This window comes from Diospyros lotus, chromosome 12 (assembly GCF_014633365.1).
Source record: "Diospyros lotus cultivar Yz01 chromosome 12, ASM1463336v1, whole genome shotgun sequence".
Classification (NCBI taxonomy): Eukaryota; Viridiplantae; Streptophyta; class Magnoliopsida; order Ericales; family Ebenaceae; genus Diospyros; species Diospyros lotus.
The window spans coordinates 36908706-36931478 of NC_068349.1; the positions used below are offsets into that span (position 1 = coordinate 36908706).

Genomic DNA, 22773 nt, shown 5'->3' on the forward strand with positions numbered 1-22773 from the left:
TATAGCTTAATCCCCATCCTTAGTCACCTAAACATGTATAAAGAATTAGATTTAAACCCATGGGGACACTTCACCTACTTATAGTAATTTAATTTCTTAGTTTTAAATTAGAGTTAAATAAAAATACGCTATTGCCCTCAAGATTTTGCAAATTACATTAACACGCTCTACTTAATCAATCTATAAATCGAATTAACTTGAGTTTCTCTATTTAAATTAAAAAAAATGGATAATTAGTTTTAGATTTGATCTTGATATTTTTATTTAAATTGAGTTGAGCTTTAAAAAAGGTATTCAAAATTGGTTTGTAACAAGTTATTACGTTTTAAGTTCAGTTCAAGCTCGGGTCATTTAAGTTAAATTAGACAAATTCAAACTTGTCAACGAGTTTGCTCATGAATAAATAAACTGGTTTTAAATCAATTTCAAATAAACTATAAATAAGGTTGTTCATGAATATAAACGAGCTAAACAAACTTTTGTTCAGCCTCTTCTTGTTTGAATTCATTTATTTACTTAATATGTAAACATAAATTACTCAAATCGAGCTCGTTCACGAGTTATTCATTGAGCATAATAGTTCATTTACACCTTTAATCAAATGGTATAAAAATTAAAATTGCGACAATTATGCATTGTTACAACCTTTAAAATAATTAGAGGGCCTAGAAACCCTTATTAGTTTTAAATTTCTTGTCCAATGTAGAATTTTTTAAGGTTTTTCTTCAACTTGTTGATTTCATTTCATTCGTATTTGAATTACTTTGATAATTTGTGACTTAATGTTTCAATAGATTGTTGGTATCTAATTAATTGATTATCAAAATGTACTTTAAAACTATAAAAAAAAAAAATTGTAGTGGCATTGCACTCTATTTTCTGCTATAAAACATATTTATTGATTGATGATAAATGTATTATATTTTGTAATAATTCATCAACCAATAGGAGTGTTTTATGGTTGAAATCAAGGTGTAATAAATACATTACTTAAAAATAAATGTGCTCAAAATAACAAGACAAGTTCACATAGTACCGAGTATTGGAGTTATCAGGGGCCAAACAAATAATTTAACTCGTGTACTTTATGTTTCTTTTTTTCTTTTGGCAATTTAAGCTTTTCATTATTTCGATTAGATGCCTGAATAATGCATTTTTGAGTAACTGAAAAATGCCTTTGAACCAATTTTCAAACGAAGTTTTTCATCTATAATTTGAGATAGATTTATTGACAAATTTTTAAAATGGATTTTTGGACTGATATATTTTATCTGTAATTTGAGATTGATTTTCAAACAAAAAACTATGAATTTTGAGATGACTTTTCGAATGAATAACAATTACCATTCAATGAACATTTACTTAAAAGTCTTTTAATTTCTAACATATACGTGAATAACACATACAACATTTCTAATTTATCATCAAATGTAGCTACTATCCTTTTACCTTTTGGCGACAAAGACTTCTATAAATTGGAAGAGAAATGAAAAATGACAATGATCATACTTAAGCGTAACTATAATTAGGGGAGAGCAAAAGTTCAGTTTATTTAAACTAAACGAATTGATGTTTTTTTCAAAAGTTTGGTTTTAGATTTTCGGTTCAATTTTTTAGTTGAAACAATTGAATTAATCGAATCAGCCGAACTTTAAAACGATATTATTTTGATGTTTATAAAATGATGTTGTTTTCTTCGATTTTGTGTATTTTGTATTAGTTATTTTGATTTTCTTTGATTTTTTTTACATCTCTTTGGTTTAATTGGTATGGTTCAATTTATACTCTTTGGATTAGATTTTTTTGATTATTGGTTAATTTGATTTTTTGAGTTAATTGGTCGGTTCGATTCGATTTTTCTCCTCAATTCAGTTTAATCGGTTAGTAAATTTTGGTCAATTTGACAACCAAAATCAAACATTTACACACCCTCAAGTTCCCTTAATTAATTAATTAATTTGACATTTATAGCTTAATCCCCATCCTTAGTCACCTAAACATGTATAAAGAATTAGATTTAAACCCATGGGGACACTTCACCTACTTATAGTAATTTAATTTCTTAGTTTTAAATTAGAGTTAAATAAAAATACGCTATTGCCCTCAAGATTTTGCAAATTACATTAACACGCTCTACTTAATCAATCTATAAATCGAATTAACTTGAGTTTCTCTATTTAAATTAAAAAAAATGGATAATTAGTTTTAGATTTGATCTTGATATTTTTATTTAAATTGAGTTGAGCTTTAAAAAAGGTATTCAAAATTGGTTTGTAACAAGTTATTACGTTTTAAGTTCAGTTCAAGCTCGGGTCATTTAAGTTAAATTAGACAAATTCAAACTTGTCAACGAGTTTGCTCATGAATAAATAAACTGGTTTTAAATCAATTTCAAATAAACTATAAATAAGGTTGTTCATGAATATAAACGAGCTAAACAAACTTTTGTTCAGCCTCTTCTTGTTTGAATTCATTTATTTACTTAATATGTAAACATAAATTACTCAAATCGAGCTCGTTCACGAGTTATTCATTGAGCATAATAGTTCATTTACACCTTTAATCAAATGGTATAAAAATTAAAATTGCGACAATTATGCATTGTTACAACCTTTAAAATAATTAGAGGGCCTAGAAACCCTTATTAGTTTTAAATTTCTTGTCCAATGTAGAATTTTTTAAGGTTTTTCTTCAACTTGTTGATTTCATTTCATTCGTATTTGAATTACTTTGATAATTTGTGACTTAATGTTTCAATAGATTGTTGGTATCTAATTAATTGATTATCAAAATGTACTTTAAAACTATAAAAAAAAAAAATTGTAGTGGCATTGCACTCTATTTTCTGCTATAAAACATATTTATTGATTGATGATAAATGTATTATATTTTGTAATAATTCATCAACCAATAGGAGTGTTTTATGGTTGAAATCAAGGTGTAATAAATACATTACTTAAAAATAAATGTGCTCAAAATAACAAGACAAGTTCACATAGTACCGAGTATTGGAGTTATCAGGGGCCAAACAAATAATTTAACTCGTGTACTTTATGTTTCTTTTTTTCTTTTGGCAATTTAAGCTTTTCATTATTTCGATTAGATGCCTGAATAATGCATTTTTGAGTAACTGAAAAATGCCTTTGAACCAATTTTCAAACGAAGTTTTTCATCTATAATTTGAGATAGATTTATTGACAAATTTTTAAAATGGATTTTTGGACTGATATATTTTATCTGTAATTTGAGATTGATTTTCAAACAAAAAACTATGAATTTTGAGATGACTTTTCGAATGAATAACAATTACCATTCAATGAACATTTACTTAAAAGTCTTTTAATTTCTAACATATACGTGAATAACACATACAACATTTCTAATTTATCATCAAATGTAGCTACTATCCTTTTACCTTTTGGCGACAAAGACTTCTATAAATTGGAAGAGAAATGAAAAATGACAATGATCATACTTAAGCGTAACTATAATTAGGGGAGAGCAAAAGTTCAGTTTATTTAAACTAAACGAATTGATGTTTTTTTCAAAAGTTTGGTTTTAGATTTTCGGTTCAATTTTTTAGTTGAAACAATTGAATTAATCGAATCAGCCGAACTTTAAAACGATATTATTTTGATGTTTATAAAATGATGTTGTTTTCTTCGATTTTGTGTATTTTGTATTAGTTATTTTGATTTTCTTTGATTTTTTTTACATCTCTTTGGTTTAATTGGTATGGTTCAATTTATACTCTTTGGATTAGATTTTTTTGATTATTGGTTAATTTGATTTTTTGAGTTAATTGGTCGGTTCGATTCGATTTTTCTCCTCAATTCAGTTTAATCGGTTAGTAAATTTTGGTCAATTTGATAACCAAAATCAAACATTTACACACCCTCAAGTTCCCTTAATTAATTAATTAATTTGACATTTATAGCTTAATCCCCATCCTTAGTCACCTAAACATGTATAAAGAATTAGATTTAAACCCATGGGGACACTTCACCTACTTATAGTAATTTAATTTCTTAGTTTTAAATTAGAGTTAAATAAAAATACGCTATTGCCCTCAAGATTTTGCAAATTACATTAACACGCTCTACTTAATCAATCTATAAATCGAATTAACTTGAGTTTCTCTATTTAAATTAAAAAAAATGGATAATTAGTTTTAGATTTGATCTTGATATTTTTATTTAAATTGAGTTGAGCTTTAAAAAAGGTATTCAAAATTGGTTTGTAACAAGTTATTACGTTTTAAGTTCAGTTCAAGCTCGGGTCATTTAAGTTAAATTAGACAAATTCAAACTTGTCAACGAGTTTGCTCATGAATAAATAAACTGGTTTTAAATCAATTTCAAATAAACTATAAATAAGGTTGTTCATGAATATAAACGAGCTAAACAAACTTTTGTTCAGCCTCTTCTTGTTTGAATTCATTTATTTACTTAATATGTAAACATAAATTACTCAAATCGAGCTCGTTCACGAGTTATTCATTGAGCATAATAGTTCATTTACACCTTTAATCAAATGGTATAAAAATTAAAATTGCGACAATTATGCATTGTTACAACCTTTAAAATAATTAGAGGGCCTAGAAACCCTTATTAGTTTTAAATTTCTTGTCCAATGTAGAATTTTTTAAGGTTTTTCTTCAACTTGTTGATTTCATTTCATTCGTATTTGAATTACTTTGATAATTTGTGACTTAATGTTTCAATAGATTGTTGGTATCTAATTAATTGATTATCAAAATGTACTTTAAAACTATAAAAAAAAAAAATTGTAGTGGCATTGCACTCTATTTTCTGCTATAAAACATATTTATTGATTGATGATAAATGTATTATATTTTGTAATAATTCATCAACCAATAGGAGTGTTTTATGGTTGAAATCAAGGTGTAATAAATACATTACTTAAAAATAAATGTGCTCAAAATAACAAGACAAGTTCACATAGTACCGAGTATTGGAGTTATCAGGGGCCAAACAAATAATTTAACTCGTGTACTTTATGTTTCTTTTTTTCTTTTGGCAATTTAAGCTTTTCATTATTTCGATTAGATGCCTGAATAATGCATTTTTGAGTAACTGAAAAATGCCTTTGAACCAATTTTCAAACGAAGTTTTTCATCTATAATTTGAGATAGATTTATTGACAAATTTTTAAAATGGATTTTTGGACTGATATATTTTATCTGTAATTTGAGATTGATTTTCAAACAAAAAACTATGAATTTTGAGATGACTTTTCGAATGAATAACAATTACCATTCAATGAACATTTACTTAAAAGTCTTTTAATTTCTAACATATACGTGAATAACACATACAACATTTCTAATTTATCATCAAATGTAGCTACTATCCTTTTACCTTTTGGCGACAAAGACTTCTATAAATTGGAAGAGAAATGAAAAATGACAATGATCATACTTAAGCGTAACTATAATTAGGGGAGAGCAAAAGTTCAGTTTATTTAAACTAAACGAATTGATGTTTTTTTCAAAAGTTTGGTTTTAGATTTTCGGTTCAATTTTTTAGTTGAAACAATTGAATTAATCGAATCAGCCGAACTTTAAAACGATATTATTTTGATGTTTATAAAATGATGTTGTTTTCTTCGATTTTGTGTATTTTGTATTAGTTATTTTGATTTTCTTTGATTTTTTTTACATCTCTTTGGTTTAATTGGTATGGTTCAATTTATACTCTTTGGATTAGATTTTTTTGATTATTGGTTAATTTGATTTTTTGAGTTAATTGGTCGGTTCGATTCGATTTTTCTCCTCAATTCAGTTTAATCGGTTAGTAAATTTTGGTCAATTTGACAACCAAAATCAAACATTTACACACCCTCAAGTTCCCTTAATTAATTAATTAATTTGACATTTATAGCTTAATCCCCATCCTTAGTCACCTAAACATGTATAAAGAATTAGATTTAAACCCATGGGGACACTTCACCTACTTATAGTAATTTAATTTCTTAGTTTTAAATTAGAGTTAAATAAAAATACGCTATTGCCCTCAAGATTTTGCAAATTACATTAACACGCTCTACTTAATCAATCTATAAATCGAATTAACTTGAGTTTCTCTATTTAAATTAAAAAAAATGGATAATTAGTTTTAGATTTGATCTTGATATTTTTATTTAAATTGAGTTGAGCTTTAAAAAAGGTATTCAAAATTGGTTTGTAACAAGTTATTACGTTTAAGTTCAGTTCAAGCTCGGGTCATTTAAGTTAAATTAGACAAATTCAAACTTGTCAACGAGTTTGCTCATGAATAAATAAACTGGTTTTAAATCAATTTCAAATAAACTATAAATAAGGTTGTTCATGAATATAAACGAGCTAAACAAACTTTTGTTCAGCCTCTTCTTGTTTGAATTCATTTATTTACTTAATATGTAAACATAAATTACTCAAATCGAGCTCGTTCACGAGTTATTCATTGAGCATAATAGTTCATTTACACCTTTAATCAAATGGTATAAAAATTAAAATTGCGACAATTATGCATTGTTACAACCTTTAAAATAATTAGAGGGCCTAGAAACCCTTATTAGTTTTAAATTTCTTGTCCAATGTAGAATTTTTTAAGGTTTTTCTTCAACTTGTTGATTTCATTTCATTCGTATTTGAATTACTTTGATAATTTGTGACTTAATGTTTCAATAGATTGTTGGTATCTAATTAATTGATTATCAAAATGTACTTTAAAACTATAAAAAAAAAAATTGTAGTGGCATTGCACTCTATTTTCTGCTATAAAACATATTTATTGATTGATGATAAATGTATTATATTTTGTAATAATTCATCAACCAATAGGAGTGTTTTATGGTTGAAATCAAGGTGTAATAAATACATTACTTAAAAATAAATGTGCTCAAAATAACAAGACAAGTTCACATAGTACCGAGTATTGGAGTTATCAGGGGCCAAACAAATAATTTAACTCGTGTACTTTATGTTTTATTTTTTTTTTGGCCATCTAAGTTTTTCAGTATTTCGATTAGATGCCTAAAAAATTCATTTTCGAGTAATTTAATTTTTATATTTTGATATTTTTTTTGTGTGATAATTTAAATTTTTTATTATTTCGATTACCCCATTAAACTATGCATTTTTTAGTCAATTGCACATCTCGCCAATACATGGTCCAATTACATTTTCATTATTTCAATTAACTTTTGGCAGGATCCATCACTTTTGTTATTTTACATATCTACGACACAATAAAAAAATATTAACCAAACACTAGTTATTTGTTTAACATTAATAAGCATAATTTCTTCAGCTCAATTATCTAACATTATATTTGTTAACACTATTTTTGCAACACGAACCGAAACAAAAAACGAAATTGGGAATGCAAAAGTTTTCAAAAAAATAGAAGCCTGGTAGTTAGGGTCACAAGAGAAACATTGCTCATCCAGATTGATCCCAATGAATGGAAGTTGTTCTGCTTCAAACCATTGTCTTTAATTTCTTCAGCTCGATCCATCGGTACTGCCATTTTTGGTATTGAAAGAATATGATAGCTGACCAAAAATGGTTACCTTTTGGATGGAAATGGGATGGGACATGGATATGGAAGATAGATCGAGAAAATACCGTCGACTTGTCGAAATTTTCTTTTCCGGGAAAATTATCTGAAGAAAATTTTCTCTCGCTTTCCCCTCTGCAATCCGCAGAGAGCTTGGGTGCAAATGGAAGCGAGAAAGGCACTGGGGGATGTATATATAGGAGATATGTATTATCTTTGATCTTATATATATATATATATATTCGGCTTCATTTTGTTGAATCCGTCGTCAAGATTGATGATCTTTTCCTTTTTTATTTTCCAGATAATTAATAGCGATTCAATCTTCTATAGAAAAGGCAGGAATCTCTCTATATACAAAAACTCTCAACACAAACTCTCTCACTCTCTCTGGATCCTCTTAAACTGGGAATACATAATCCTCTTGAGTGGGATGTAATGCTCTAACGATTCCTATTCAACTGGGAATGGATCCTCTTACCAGAGATTTATCTATACATGAAGAGAGCTATAAGCACCCCCGCCTGGATATTTCCAACCACCAAGACTACTCGAACGAGAGCGCCTACAAAAAGAGAAAAATAGTGAAATATAAGACAAGAACCACCCTGACATGCATACACATAAATAAGAATAACAGAAACGATGCTAAACACATGCATGCACTACGGGTATCCTACTATCACAGTGGTCACATGATAAATAAATAAACACAGACCCCTGTGCCGACATATAGGAGACTTGAGAAAAGACCTGACACAGTACAAAATGATAGAGTAAATCATACTCAGACATTAGAGTTGAAAAGGATTGACGGAACTACCTATACAACATACCGACTCTGTCGCTAAAAGCTGACTCCCTTGCCATGGCCTACGCTGCCACTACCTAGAATGATAAAAAGCAAGGTGAGTCGAGAGACTCAGCAAGCGTAAGGAAAGAAACATGTATCTCCAATAAACCTGCGCGCGTTGTCCCGGGTCGGTACTCTTATCATCCGTCCATGTCGGTACTCCCGACACCCGAGCCATAAGCTCTCTCGGAACGGTACTCCCGTCCGAGAACTAATAACTACAGGTAACCATGCAATGCACATAAAAATGCAATGGCGTAGCGAGCATCAACGTGATACACTGGCGCCCATACATCCAGGCATCAGGCCATGCTCCGCCCACATAGTAAACCACACGCGATGCATATGCCCGTGCTGGATGCAACCTAACCAAGCTAGAATGTCCGTGTCTAAGCATACTCAATAAATGAATATCCCAACATGCAACTCGTACCCATGTGCATATCAAATCATGAACGGTAATACATTATATCTAATCATGCAATAAATCACATACCGGCAGAGCTAGTCAGCAGTGCCCGGCACTGGTCAACGGCCAGTGACTAGGAGTGTCCACCCGACGATCCATATCAGGGCCGTACAATAGTCTACCCCTAACGTCACCAACAACCGACCCATGCCCCATTGCTTGATAGCTCTAACCGAACCATAAATAAATTCGAGAAAAACTGTAAATAAACCCGATAAAATCATAAATAAACCCGCACGTCTAAGAACCTAGTTCCCAGGCTGGTTCAGTATCATTCCCAAAAGGAGTGGGGGCGGTACAAACCCCCATAGGTCACAACGAATAGAATTCTAGAAGTCTTGGATTTAATTTAAATTAGAACATATGAATAATAATTCAACAAATAAGGCTATGTGTCGAATTAAAGTAAGGGAGATGATAAAATACGAGAAATCTTGGGGTCTTTTACGGGAATTGAAGAACACGAGGGGAGGGTTAAGAGTTTGCCTTTACAAGGTCGTTTCTTACTTTTCTTGCACTCCCGTTGCGAAGTAAAATGTTTAATAACGATTAATAAAACCACGGCTAACATTAATTAAATATAACCGTGTAATATAAATAATTTAACCGTCTAAAATCCCACGTAGGCGCACCTCAAATAAAATCCCAATAAATCTCATATTTATTTTAAATTAAATAACGCCAATAACATCCTCCATTTTATATATATAATTAATACACGATATCGAAACGAGTTAAGGGAAGACGAGGGGATCATAAAATGGAAAGAAATTGTAAGGGTAGATGAGAGCTTGCCTGTATTTAGTCGTTTACAGCGTTTCCACGCTTGAACACCACCAAATTAATATATACTCCCAAAATTAATAAAATTAGATACAAAATAAAATTTCAACCATACAGAATGTTTAATACTAGCTTCTCTACTTACCTGACTAATTAAATCGCATTTAAACCTTGATTAATCTTGAAATTTCTCCAAAAAATTGGCCTCAGCGCTACTTCTTCTTCTCCAATTTCTTCCTCTACTTGCTGCAAATTCCTTTGGCCGAAAGATGCTAAAATCGGTGCTCAAAAAGGAGAAGAAACGGGCCACCAGAAGCTGCTGCGTGGCAGCCAGCTGGTGCCACCGCATAGTCCCAAAATGACGTCGTTTTGGATATCCGTGAGATCCTATCCTAATTATTGTTGTCGACGAGGGTTCCTAATTTTTATTATGGTCTTTTAATAATAGTTAACCCAACATCGTCTCTGCGCCCTACCATCTAAGCTGGCATGGGAAAATTGGCCAGCAAAGAGAAGGAAAGATTGGTGAGTTGAGTGTTGGACCACGCAAGCTACCTTAGCTACTTCTACACTTGTACTCCAATCAATGTGCTAGCAAATCAAGCCGATCCATCCAGCAGCTTGTTAATCAATATGCAAAGCCAGCCAGCCAGCCAGACAGCAGCTACATGGGTGGCTGATTTTATCCACACATTTCAAGCCATTACCTTTTCTTCTCCCTTTCCTAAGTTTCAACACCTTGTGTTAATCAAATTTCAATTAATTTTTAAAAGTCATATTAATATAAATTAATGTAAAAGAATGGTGTGCTGACTATTTAGATTATTATATATATATATATTTAATTTTGTGATGTAACCTCTTAATAAGAGAATGATAACATAAGATTCTAACTCCATTTTCATAATTAGTAAGATTAATACATCACTTTTGGACTTAATGAAAAACAAAAAAGTAATTTAAATTCACCAAACTCTTTAACTCTGAACTCAAACTCAAACTCATCAAATGGGTACTTGTGGCATTGATGGTGCCAAGTTTCTAGCATTATATAATTACAAAGGGTGTTTTCTTCCAGTCAAACCATGGACAAAAGATTGGCGGCCATGTAAAGTTTCAAACTGGTAGATATCAACATCGATCATAAAAACCAACCCCATATCTCCATGTCAAGGATGCATCCAGCTGTAGAAGTAGGTCTATCTTTCTCTCTTGCCAGAGAAAGAAAACAAATTTTATAATTGCTTGGACGAAATGAAAAACCCACAAATGGACGAAGAAGACAAATATTCAATAATTAATCACATCATATACAATAATTAATAATTAATAATTATTTTAAAATAATTTAATTAATTACCTTTAATTCCTTATTTTCCTCAAAACCACATAAATAACTACTCCCTCGTAAATTCTCAAATATCCAATAATGTCCTTAAACACTGATTAGAATAATTATTAATGCGAAGCATGCCAAACTTCCTGTCAAACTCCCTAATAAGCCAAGGTTGCCAAACCTTCCTAACAAGTTAAGGATCCTAATTCCCTAACATACCTAAACAGCCTTCTTTGCCTAACAAGACAAAACCCATTGCCAAACAATGGTGGCTGGACTTCTTCAAGGATTGCAGGTAATTAAGATTCAAAGAACAGAAAGATTATATTGTGTAATTAATGTCAATGATCATTAATCCATCAGCTGAAAAAGGAAATGATTCGATATGTTCATGCATGGAAGCTTTGATTCAATCTGAGTTGTGTATATATATATATATATATATGTTGTTTCAGTGCCTTCTTATAGTTCCTGAGCTGGGCACCCTGGAAAGCTATGGAAGGAGACGTTCAATCATCTCATGGGTTCTTACCTTGGATTTTCCGTAGAAAATTAATCGCCGGCGGGCGGGGATCGAGGAAAGGGGCTCTAACAATCGCTTCTCTCTTCGCCATTGCGGCTCTCATCGGCATCATAATCGCTGCAATTATTTTCCGGGAAAATTTCTCACAAAAAATCGAATTGAACAAATTGAAACAAAATGAAAAAAAAAAAAAACCAAAACAAACCAAAAGAAATTAAAATTTTCGGTTAGTTCTATTATTTTAATTTTTTAATATAAAAACTAAATTAAATTAAAATAATTAAAATTATCAAATTTATAACCAAATCAAACTTACCCTTAACTAAAATCAAATGGAACCAATAATTTTAGTTAATTTAATTCAATTATTTTGATAAAACTGAACTTTTGCACGCTGCTATACACATGGCATAACCTTCAAATCTAGAGCCCAAATTTGGCTTCACGTAGATCTTAAGTTAAGCATTAAGCATGCCTACGGATGCAAATGGATCTTCAATGAGTCTCGTTTAAAGTGGTGAATATTAACAGTATTGAAATTGTCTCCATTCGTCCAAATTGAATGTTAATGTGTCACGTGACAGTATGTAGTGAATAACTCCATCAAACACATATATGAATGTGAGTTGAAACGTTTTTTTTTTATTTTATAGCTAATTTTAAGTGTAGTCTATAAAATTTGTCCAAACCAAAATAAAAAAAGAGAAGAATTTAAAATACCAAATGTTGTTGTTTAAACACAACAATGAATTTATCTAGAGTAAATATCGACGTCAAGTCGCTCGGACTTTATAAGAAAGAAATGATCAGAGATTGCGAAAAGTTCCTACGGAAACACTCCAATATTTAAGTTAGACACTGAATACTTGAATGTCGTATTAAAATTAGTATCAGAGATATATCTCTTTTAAAACGAGAACTCATTTATTTATAAAGAAATACAGAAGTTTTTCCAAATCTTCTAAAATTAGGATTCTTCTAAATAATATTTATTTTAATATCTCGAGATCGATTGGGATTAGAATTCTTATAGATAATATTTATCTTAAAATTTTTAAATTCATTAGAATTAAAATTTTTATGCATAAATGTTTATCCTTCTCATAGAACTGTCGGATAAATTTTTGATTATCGGAGTTATTTTATTTGTGCTTTAGGACCTTCTCCTCCCACAATTAAAGAAAAATTACATATTTTTAATTTAAAAAATTACTTTAAACATTTTTAATCTTTTAACGACTTCTTCAACCATACCCACCTAGCAAACAAAACCATTATGGTTTTTCTGTCATTTTCATCTCATTTAATTAATTAATGGGGCTGAAAGTGAAGTCAATTTGGAAATTAAATTATTTGATATGATGGGTAGTTGAGAACAAATTAAAGCCAAGTTGTTTTATTAACCAAATTAAGCTGTCTCCAGATTATCTCAAAACGTGTGAAGTGTGAAGGTCACAATTAATTATCTGATTATCTATCTATTTTTAAATGACACAGTAGAAATTAATAACACTAATTATTTTTTTAAAAAAAAAGATAAAGGCATATTTAATATGTATATATATATATTAAGATATTAAGATTTCAAGTTGTTGAAAAATTGTTTGTCACAAAGTTTGCTACGGATTTGTAGACATATTTTTTTCTTCTATAATTTGAAAAGGGGTTTCGGACCAATTTTTAAAAGAAGTTTTTCATCTCTAATTCGATCAGAACAGATTTATAGACAAATTTTTAAAAATGGATTTTTAGACCTATATATTTTGTCTGTAGTGAGAGAAGTGATCAGTTGAACTGTTGTGGTTGTGAGGGTTGGGTTGGTTGTGGTCGTGTGAAGATATTTTGGTATTTAATTTTTTTTTTAAATAAAATTATGATCAAATCTGGGCAAGTCGTCGGTATATGATGCAAAATCTGGTCAAGTCGTCGGATGCAATTAGTTTGTTTGAAATATTAAAAAGGTTTTTTTTTTTCAGAAAAATAGCTAAAAAGGGACTTTGTATTTGAGGGGTTGCTAATTTTTGCAATTTCCACGGAAAATTATCTGAATTTTCTCTCGCTTTCCCTTCTGCAATCGCCAGAGAGCTTGGGTGCAAATGGAAGCGGGAAAGGCACTGAGGTATGTACGTATAGGAGATATTATCTTTGATCTTATATATATATTCGGCTTCATTTTGTTGAATCCATCGTCAAGATTGATGATCTTTTCCTTTTTTGTTTTCCAGATAATAGAGATTCAATCTTTTATAGAAAAGGCAGCAATCTTTTGAGAGGATTGCAAGTAATTAAGAGATTATATTGTGTAATTAATGTCAATGATCATTAATCCATCAGCTGAAAAAGGAAATGATTCGATATGTTCATGCATGGAAGCTTTGATTCAATCTGAGTTGTGGATGTATATATATATGTGTGTGTGTAGTTTCAGTGCCTTCTTATAGTTCCTGAGGCACCCTGGAAAGCTATGGAAGGAGACGTTCAATCATCTCATGGGTTCTTACCTTGGATTTTCAATAGAAAATTAATCGCCGGCGGGCGGGGATCGAGGAAAGGGGCTCTAACAATCGCTTCTCTCTTCGCCGTTGCGGCCCTCATCGGCATCATAATCGCGTCTCAATTGATTAGACGTGTAAGTCTCTCCTACAGTATCCTCCATATTTAGATTAATACTGGCTGCAATTATTTTCCGGGAAAATTTCTCACAAACTTTCCGGGAAAGCTGTTCCCAGTCCATCCTTTCGGGTTCTTCATGGCAGAGGGCATTTTCATTTTCGACCTCCCAGAGCCCCGTAATGCAGCCGAAGGGAATCGAATACTTCCTCAACTGTTCCGGCCGCCAGCATCACAAGTCTTGTCCGGCGAATCATTCGAACAAAACAGCGTACAGAGCCGACGCCGGGAAATGCCCGGAGTACTTCCGGTGGATCCACGAAGATCTGCGGCCATGGAAGGAAAGTGGGATCACAAGAGAGATGGTGGAAAATGCTAAAAGGGAAGCACATTTTAGGCTTGTGGTAGTGAACGGGAAAGTTTACATCGACACATATCGGCCGGCTTATCAAACGAGAGATGTGTTCACGATTTGGGGGATTCTACAGCTTCTGAGGCTGTATCCCCACCAGTTGCCGGACTTGGATCTGATGTTCCAGTGCCACGACCAGCCGTCCATCTTGAAGAGCGAGTACGAGGGAGAGCATGCCACTCCGCCACCGCCATTGTTCCATTATTGCGGGAACAATTCTACCTTGGACATCGTCTTCCCCGACTGGTCCTTCTGGGGTTGGTAAGCCCTCCTTTTTGTGGTGTGCTTGTTGTTAAAGAAGTTAAAGACTGCATTTTTGTTGTTGTTGTGTTTAGGTTGTTTTGAGTTTTTAGTTTTTTAAAATATTAAAAACGTATTTACTTTGTTATTTTTAAAAATGTATTTTCGAAAACAAGAAAAAAAAATTTATAATCAATTTTTTAAAATACTAAAAACATGTTTAGTTCATTTTTAAAAATAAGAAAAAAAATTTGTAAAGGAAACCTAAAATAACTTTTGGGTGTTTTCAACCAAAATACGTTGAAAACACTTCCCCTTTTCCCCCATCCAATCTCGAACACAACAACATCTCTTGTCTCTCCTTTCTCCTCTATTCTCTTCCTTCTCAAGGCTTGGCTGTCAATCTTGCTCGCCACCACCATCATCACTGCAAGCTGTTATCAATAGCCCCCATTGTTTGACCGCTCACTGATTTCGTCTTTTCTCTCATCTCTTATGTCTTATCTCCTCTTTTTTCTTTCTTCTCTTGTTGATTTTTTGATACGTTGGTCAATAGAGATAAGGATGTCGGGTGGTTGGATTTCATGGTTGGAAACCACCGACCATGGTGGCAACAACTAATGCTTTTACATAGGTGTGGGTTTGGTCTAAAGTCTAAGCTTAGATCTATGGAGATTTAGTTGTTGGATTTTACTGGTGTTTTGATATGTTGGTCGATGGGGATGAGGGTGTCAGGTGATTACATTTGATCGTCAAAAATCACTAGCCACGGTAGTCGATGGTGACTGACAGTGTATTTTTCAATTTTATTACCACCCTCATATATGGGCCAACTTAAGTTGTTAATTAAGTTAGCCGAGAAGGGTAAAATGACTATTCCTTCCTTGTTTGTTTATCAATCAGAAAAAAATAAATTATGCCCTTGTCAACCAATTCGATCAACTAACTTGTCGAGTCGACTTAAATATCACCTTTCTTTCTTTTATTAAGAAAGGTGGTGGTAGGTCAAGTTAGTTTCGATTCAGTCTTAAGTTAAATTTGGTTAGTATTAGTCGAGATAAGTTACTATAATTTGAAGTTAGCCCAACGTCACTCAAATTCAAATAAATAATATCTAAAACCGAGTCGAGTTGAAAAAAATACCCAACTTGAATGGATCTATTTTTAGTTTGTTTTTAGGGAGAAATTCATAAATAACCCAAAAGAAATTTAGAAAATTGTTTTTAACCACTTTCTAGTAAGAAAATATTTTTGACAAATCAAACAAACTAATTGCACTCTATAACTACTTTTAAGTGAGATGTCTAAAATACCCTTAATGAGATTTTAAATTGGAAAGTCCACATTGTCCTTATCTTCATTTACCAAAATACCCTTATTTCTTTCATATTGCCTTTCTCTTCTCTCTCATCTTCCAACGTTCACATTACTCTCTTTCTCTCTATTGTCAAATCATCCAAACTCAATTATTCATCATACATTCATTTTTTTGCTTGTTGGATCATTTAACAATCTTCATCAATCACAGCGACCTCATTGAAATCTCATTCAACAAGATTATTTCTCTCCAACAAACAATTTTAATGACTGAATCTCTAAGGATTGATTTCATTTCTATTTGTTTTGTTTTGTGATCACATTCCTTATAAAAGCTGTGTAGTATGATTGTAGTTGTGAATAGAACATATTTTGATAGATATAATTGCAGATCTATACTGATTTTCATGAAAAAATAATTTTTCAAAACTGCACAACGTCATCGGGTTTTGTGTGGCCATAAAACCCATCTCCGAGTTTTGTGACTCACAAAACTTGATTTTTTAATAAAAATAGATTTTTTTTTTTGCCATGGGATTTTTAAAAGTTATCCAATAGAAAATGATGTCTTTTTACATTTTTTGACTTAATTGAATTTATAATTCACAATAAATAACAATATAATGATAATAAAACACAACCAATACATAATTAAGTGTTTTAACTACTAACAACATTGGATTAAATTGATGTAATAATTATAAAATTTATCCAAAAATACAAGTATAATTTTTAAACAATAATTTATTTTTGGGATTATTGGATAACTTGGAAAAATCTCATTGTCAAGAAAAGAAAAAAAAAGATAAAAAAAAACCATTTTAATAAAAAAATTAGGTTTTGTGGGCCATAAAACCTAATTTTGTTTTAAAAAAAATGGATTTTTTGATTTTTTGGCCATGGGATTTTTCAAAGTTACCCAATAGAAAGTGATGTACTTTTATATTTTTTAGCTTAATTAAATTTATAATTCACAATAAACAACAATTGAATGAAAATAAAACACAACCAATACATGATTAAGTGTTCTAACTACTAACAACATTGGATTAAATTGATGTAATGTTTATAAAATTTACCCAAAAATACAAATATAATTTTTAAACAATAATTTATTTTTGGGACTATTGGATAACTTGGAAAAATCCCATTGTCAAGAAAATAAAAAAAAAGGATAAGAAAATCATTTTAATAAAAAAAATTGGGTTTTGTGGGCCATAAAACCTAATTTAAAAAAAAAACAATTGGATTTTTTGATTTTTTTTTTTTGGGCCATGGGATTTTTCAAAATTACCCAATAGAAAATGATGTACTTTTACATTTTTTGGCTTAATTGAATTTATAATTCACAATAAACAACAACGGAATAAAAATAAAACACAACTAATACATGATTAAGTATTCTAACTACTACTAACATTCGATTAAATTGATATAATGATTATAAAATTTATCCAAAAATACAAGTATAATTTTTAACCAATAATTTATTTTTGGGACTATTGGATAACTTGGAAAAATCTCATGGTCAAGAAAAGAAAAAAAAATGATAAAAAAATTATTTTAATAAAAAAATCAGATTTTGTGGGGCCACAAAACCTAATTTTTTAATAAAAATAATTTTTTTGATTTTTTTTTTGGGCTATGGGATTTTTCAATGTTACCCAATAGAAAATGATTTATTTTTACATTTTTTTTGTTTAATTAAATTTATAATTCACAATAAATAACAATATGATGATAATAAAATACAACCAATACATGATTAAGTGTTCTAAGTACTAACATTGGATTAAACTGATGTAATGATTATAAAATTTATCAAAAAATACAAGTATAATTTTTAAAAAATAATTTATTTTTGAAATTATTGGATAACTTGAAAAAATCTCATGGCTAAGAAAAAAAAAAGATCAAAAAAATTGTTTTAATAAAAAAATTGGGTTTTGTGGGATCACAAAACCTGATTTTTTAAATATATATGTATTATTTATAATTGAAAAATAAAATATTAATAATTGAATAACAATTTTTCAATTATTTTTATTTAATCTATTTTATTTATTATATATGAAATATTATTACATATATATTTTTAATAATAAAAAATAAAGGGAGGGAACCGAGTTGGGTTTGAGACCCAACTAGTTATTAAATTATTAAAAAAAATAATTATTAAAAATAATAGTATTTATTTGAAAATAATAATAATTTAATAGTTGAAAATTTATTATTATAATTATGATTTGCAATTATTATTACAATTGAAAAATAAAATAATAATCATTGAATAACAATTTTTCAGTTATTTATTTATTAATACATTTATATTTAAAATTTTCAATTATTATTCTTTAATTAATTTTATTTATATGTAATAATACATATATATTTAATGAGAAAAAAGAGATGGATCCACTGTGGGTTCAAGACCCACCCAATTATTAAATTATTAAAAAATAAGAATTAGTATTAAAAAATAATAATAATACTTTAATAGTTAAAAATTTATTATTATAATTATGAAGGATTTCTCGGGTTTGTCTATGGGGTAAAATAAAAATTCAACCCTTTTATTTGTTTTGTATTGAGGGTAGTTTGGTAATTTATTGTCTTTATTTTTATTCTCAATTTTTAATTAAAATGGGGAGTTAAAAAGTCAAAGATTGAAGTCAAAAGTGGTAAAGTGGATATTTTTTGCAATTATTTGTTTGTAGGGGGTAAAAAAAAATTTTTTGTAAAAAATGGGATAAAAACGAATTTTGTATTTGTGGGGGGTTATGTTTTGCAATTTCCACTTGATTTTAAGTCTAACCACAAGCATTAACAAGTCAAATTTCATCACATTTACAGGGCTGAGATCAACATCCCGCCATGGGAAACCTTGAAGAAGGAGCTGGAAGGAGGCAACCATCTGATAAAGTGGAAGGACAGGAAGCCCTACGCCTACTGGAAAGGCAACATCTTCGTCGGCAATGCCATGAGAAGAGACCTCGCCAACTGCAATGTCACCGACAGCCAAGACTGGAATGCTCGGATCTATGACCTGGTAATCGAGAAACGAAACCCTAGCCCTAGCTTAATTCGTTCCCCGAATCATTAATTTCTACGAATACAAGACGATCAAAGTGTTCAATCATCCGATCTGTAACCTCAATTGCAGTCATGGCCCCACGAATCGCAGAAAGGCTTCAAGAACACGAGGCTGGCAAAGCAGTGCGATTATAGGTCGGTCTGGATGCTTTATTTCTTTTGGACTCGAAATGAAATTAGGCTTTTGTTGTTGTTGATAGATCTAATCTATGATCTGATCTCGTTGGATTAGGTATAAGATTTATGCAGAAGGCAACGCATGGTCGGTGAGCGAGAAGTACATTATGGCGTGCGATTCGATGAGTCTGTTCATAAGGCCTCAGTACTTCGATTTCTTCACCAGAGACTTGCTTCCGGCGGTTCACTACTGGCCGGTGAACGAGCACCATCTGTGCCAGTCGATCAAATTCGCCGTCAATTGGGGAAACAAGCACCGGGAAAAGGTCGATCTCAACAACAAACAAACACCAACACATGATTTAATTAAGATTTAAGGTTTAGAGTTTAGAATTATCATCATCACACCGGACGTACTGTGTTCATTTGCAGGCCCAAAGGATCGGTAAGGCGGGAAGCAGATACATACAAGAAAACCTGAAGATGAAGTACGTATACGACTACATGTTTCACTTGCTGAACGAGTATGGAAAGCTCTTGAAATATAAGCCCATTGTGCCCGAAGGGATCGCCCCGATGTGCTTGGAGAGCATGGCTTGCGGAGCCGAAGGGGTTCGCCGCAAGTTCCAGGTGGAATCCATGGTGAAAGCCCCGGCGGAGATGGGGCCGTGCTCGCTGCCTCCGCCGTATCTCCACAGTGAACTGGAGGCTTTTCTAGAGAGGAAAGAAAGGCTAAGGAAGCAGGTTGAGATGTGGGAAGCCAGTGGAGACATCTGAGGATCATGCATTGTGTGTGTGGTGTGAACCTGTTTTCTAGATCAAATGTATAAGTTGCAATAACATATATTTAGGCACCATAGCATTGGGTTAGAGAATGGAATTGATGTTAGGAAAAATTTTACTGGGCGTCACAGCCAAAATGTTAAAATTAGTAAGAAATTGATAGTCGAAGGATGAGCGTTCAATTAGTTTGATTGTCGAACGGACTGAAATGTTAAAATTGAATAGGATCGTAATTATGTAAGAAATTGAATCAAATTGATTGAATAAATCAAAAAAATCAAACACATACAGAAAAAACCAAACCGATTGAAAATTTTGAAAGAGACTGAATAAATAAATAAAAAATCACAAAAAATCGAATTGAACAAATTGAAACAAAATGAAAAAAAAAAAAAAAAACCAAAACAAACCAAGAAATTAAAAGAAATTAAAATTTTCCGTTAGTTCTATTATTTTAATATAAGAACTAAATTGAACTGAAATAATTAAAATTATCAAATTTGATAACCAAATCAAACTTACCCTTAACTAAAATCAAATGGAACCAATAATTTTAATTAATTTAATTCAATTATTTTGATAAAACTGAACTTTTGCACGCTGCTATACACATGGCATAACCTTCAAATCTAGTGCCCAAATTTGGCTTCACGTAGATCCTAAGTTAAGCATTAAGCAAATGGATCTTCAATGAGTCTCGTTTAAAGTGGTAAGTATTAACAGTATTGAAATTGTCTCCATTCGTCCAAATTGAATGTTAATGTGTCACGTCACAATATGTAGTGAATAACTCCATCAAACACTTATATGAATGTCATTTGAAACTTTTTTTTTTTTTATAGCTAAATTTAAGTGTAGTTTATAAAATTTGTCCAAACCAAAATAGAAAAAGATAAGAATTTAAAATACCAAAAGTTATTGTTCAAACACACAACAATGAATTTATCTAGAGTAAACATCGGTGTCAAGTCGCTCAGACTTTACAAAAAATAGAATGATCAGAGATTGCGAAAAGTTTCTAGTAAACACTCCGATATTTAAGTTAAACACTGAATACTTGAATGTCATATTAAAATTAATATTAGAGATATATCTCTTTTGAAACAAAAACTCATTTATTTATGTAGGAATACGGAGTTTTTCAAATCTTCTAGAATTAGGATTCGTCTAAATAATATTTATTTTAATATCTCGAGATCGATTTGGATTAGAATTTTTATAAATAATGTTTATCTTAAAATTTTAAAATTCATTAGAATTAAATTTTTTATGCATAATGTTTATCCTTCTCCCAGAACTCTCGGATAGATTTTTGATTATCGGAGTTATTTTATTTGTGCTTCGGGACCTTCTCCCACAATTAGAGAAAAATTATATATTTTTAATTTAAAAAATTACTTTAAACATTTTTAATCTTTTAACGACTTCTTAAACCATACCCTCCTAGCAAACAAAACCATTATGGTTTTTCTTTCATTTTCATCTCATTTAATTAATTAATGGGGCTGAAAGTGAAGTCAACTTGGAAATTAAATTATTTGATATGATGGGTAGTTGAGAACAAATTAAAGCCAAGTTGTTTTATTAACCCAACTAACCGATATTCTAACATCTACGTGAGACTAGTTTGGTTGTAAATTAATTTGTCATTATAAAGTGATTAGCGAGGGAGACCCACATCTTGACTCTCATCTCTTACCGTCTACATAAGAGTCAACTTATATGTACGTATATCAATGGAATTTATATATATAAATACATATAAACCTCACATATATATTTTTTTATAACAGGTAACGTATCACATCAATAATGACATATACTTTTTAAATTAATTTTAAATATTATATAAAATTATATTAAATTGAGTCAATTGAGAAACAATTGGCAAAATTAAAAGTTATGAATAAATTTATAAATTAGTGAAAATGTTTGGAATTTTTTTTGTAACGCCCTGTTTTTCAAGCGAGCTATAATTTGGGATAATAATTTTTTTTTTCTAAAAACTATTGCTAAATCATATCATTCCTCATATCTATCCCAAAATCTTCATACATTTATCTCGAAAGAAAATCATCAAAAACATCAAATGTGGAAGCTAGAATCGAATATAGCATCTTAACATTAATCATAAATTAATTCTTACATTCTTATTAACCATAAATAAGGTTATATATCATCATTAACTATAAATGAGACTATACATTAACAATCCTCAAAACGTTCAGAATTCAAAGTAACAGAACTTAAATACATGGGCTACATAACATATATTCAACTCATCATACAACTCATCATGCACTTTGTTAAGTGCCATTTCATGCTTCATTCATCATCGTTTCTACTACAATCTTCATCTGGAACGTTTGAATATTCCAGGGCAAATCCCAAATTAGATGATGAATTATCTAAGTAAGAAAACAAAACATTTAATGCCCATATATGTATGCAATGCACATAACATCATAACTCTCATGTTTTGATCAACTGTACCTTAAGATTACCTGTCATTTTTTACAGTCTTCCTGCCAGATCAAGGTGTATGGGTGCACCCTTGGCAAAGCAATGGCGTCAGTACCTAATCCCAAACCCATGCAACGTATGACCATGAATCTCATCATGCTCATATGCATATTTCATAAATCAAAACATGTAAATGCAATTTACATGACATA

General features: G+C 30.6%; 1 protein-coding gene across 3 annotated transcripts in view; it reads left to right on the plus strand.

The window, feature by feature from the left end:
* LOC127787399 (uncharacterized) overlaps positions 1-20266 on the plus strand; it is a 64926-nt gene extending 44660 nt beyond the window's left edge. The window contains exons 1-8 of one of the 3 annotated variants that reach the window (XM_052315423.1): positions 13164-13649; positions 13752-13807; positions 13949-14155; positions 14256-14809; positions 18959-19154; positions 19269-19333; positions 19431-19641; positions 19748-20266. In XM_052315423.1, coding sequence (XP_052171383.1) covers positions 13991-14155; positions 14256-14809; positions 18959-19154; positions 19269-19333; positions 19431-19641; positions 19748-20092 — 1536 coding nt within the window. In that variant the 5' untranslated portion in view covers positions 13164-13649; positions 13752-13807; positions 13949-13990 and the 3' untranslated portion in view covers positions 20093-20266. Of the gene's footprint in view, positions 1-13163; positions 13650-13751; positions 13808-13948; positions 14156-14255; positions 14810-18958; positions 19155-19268; positions 19334-19430; positions 19642-19747 lie in introns of those variants that run through there. The other 2 variants (XM_052315422.1, XM_052315425.1) reach the window with 2 other exon arrangements.
* The last annotated feature ends 2507 nt before the right edge of the window (positions 20267-22773 follow it).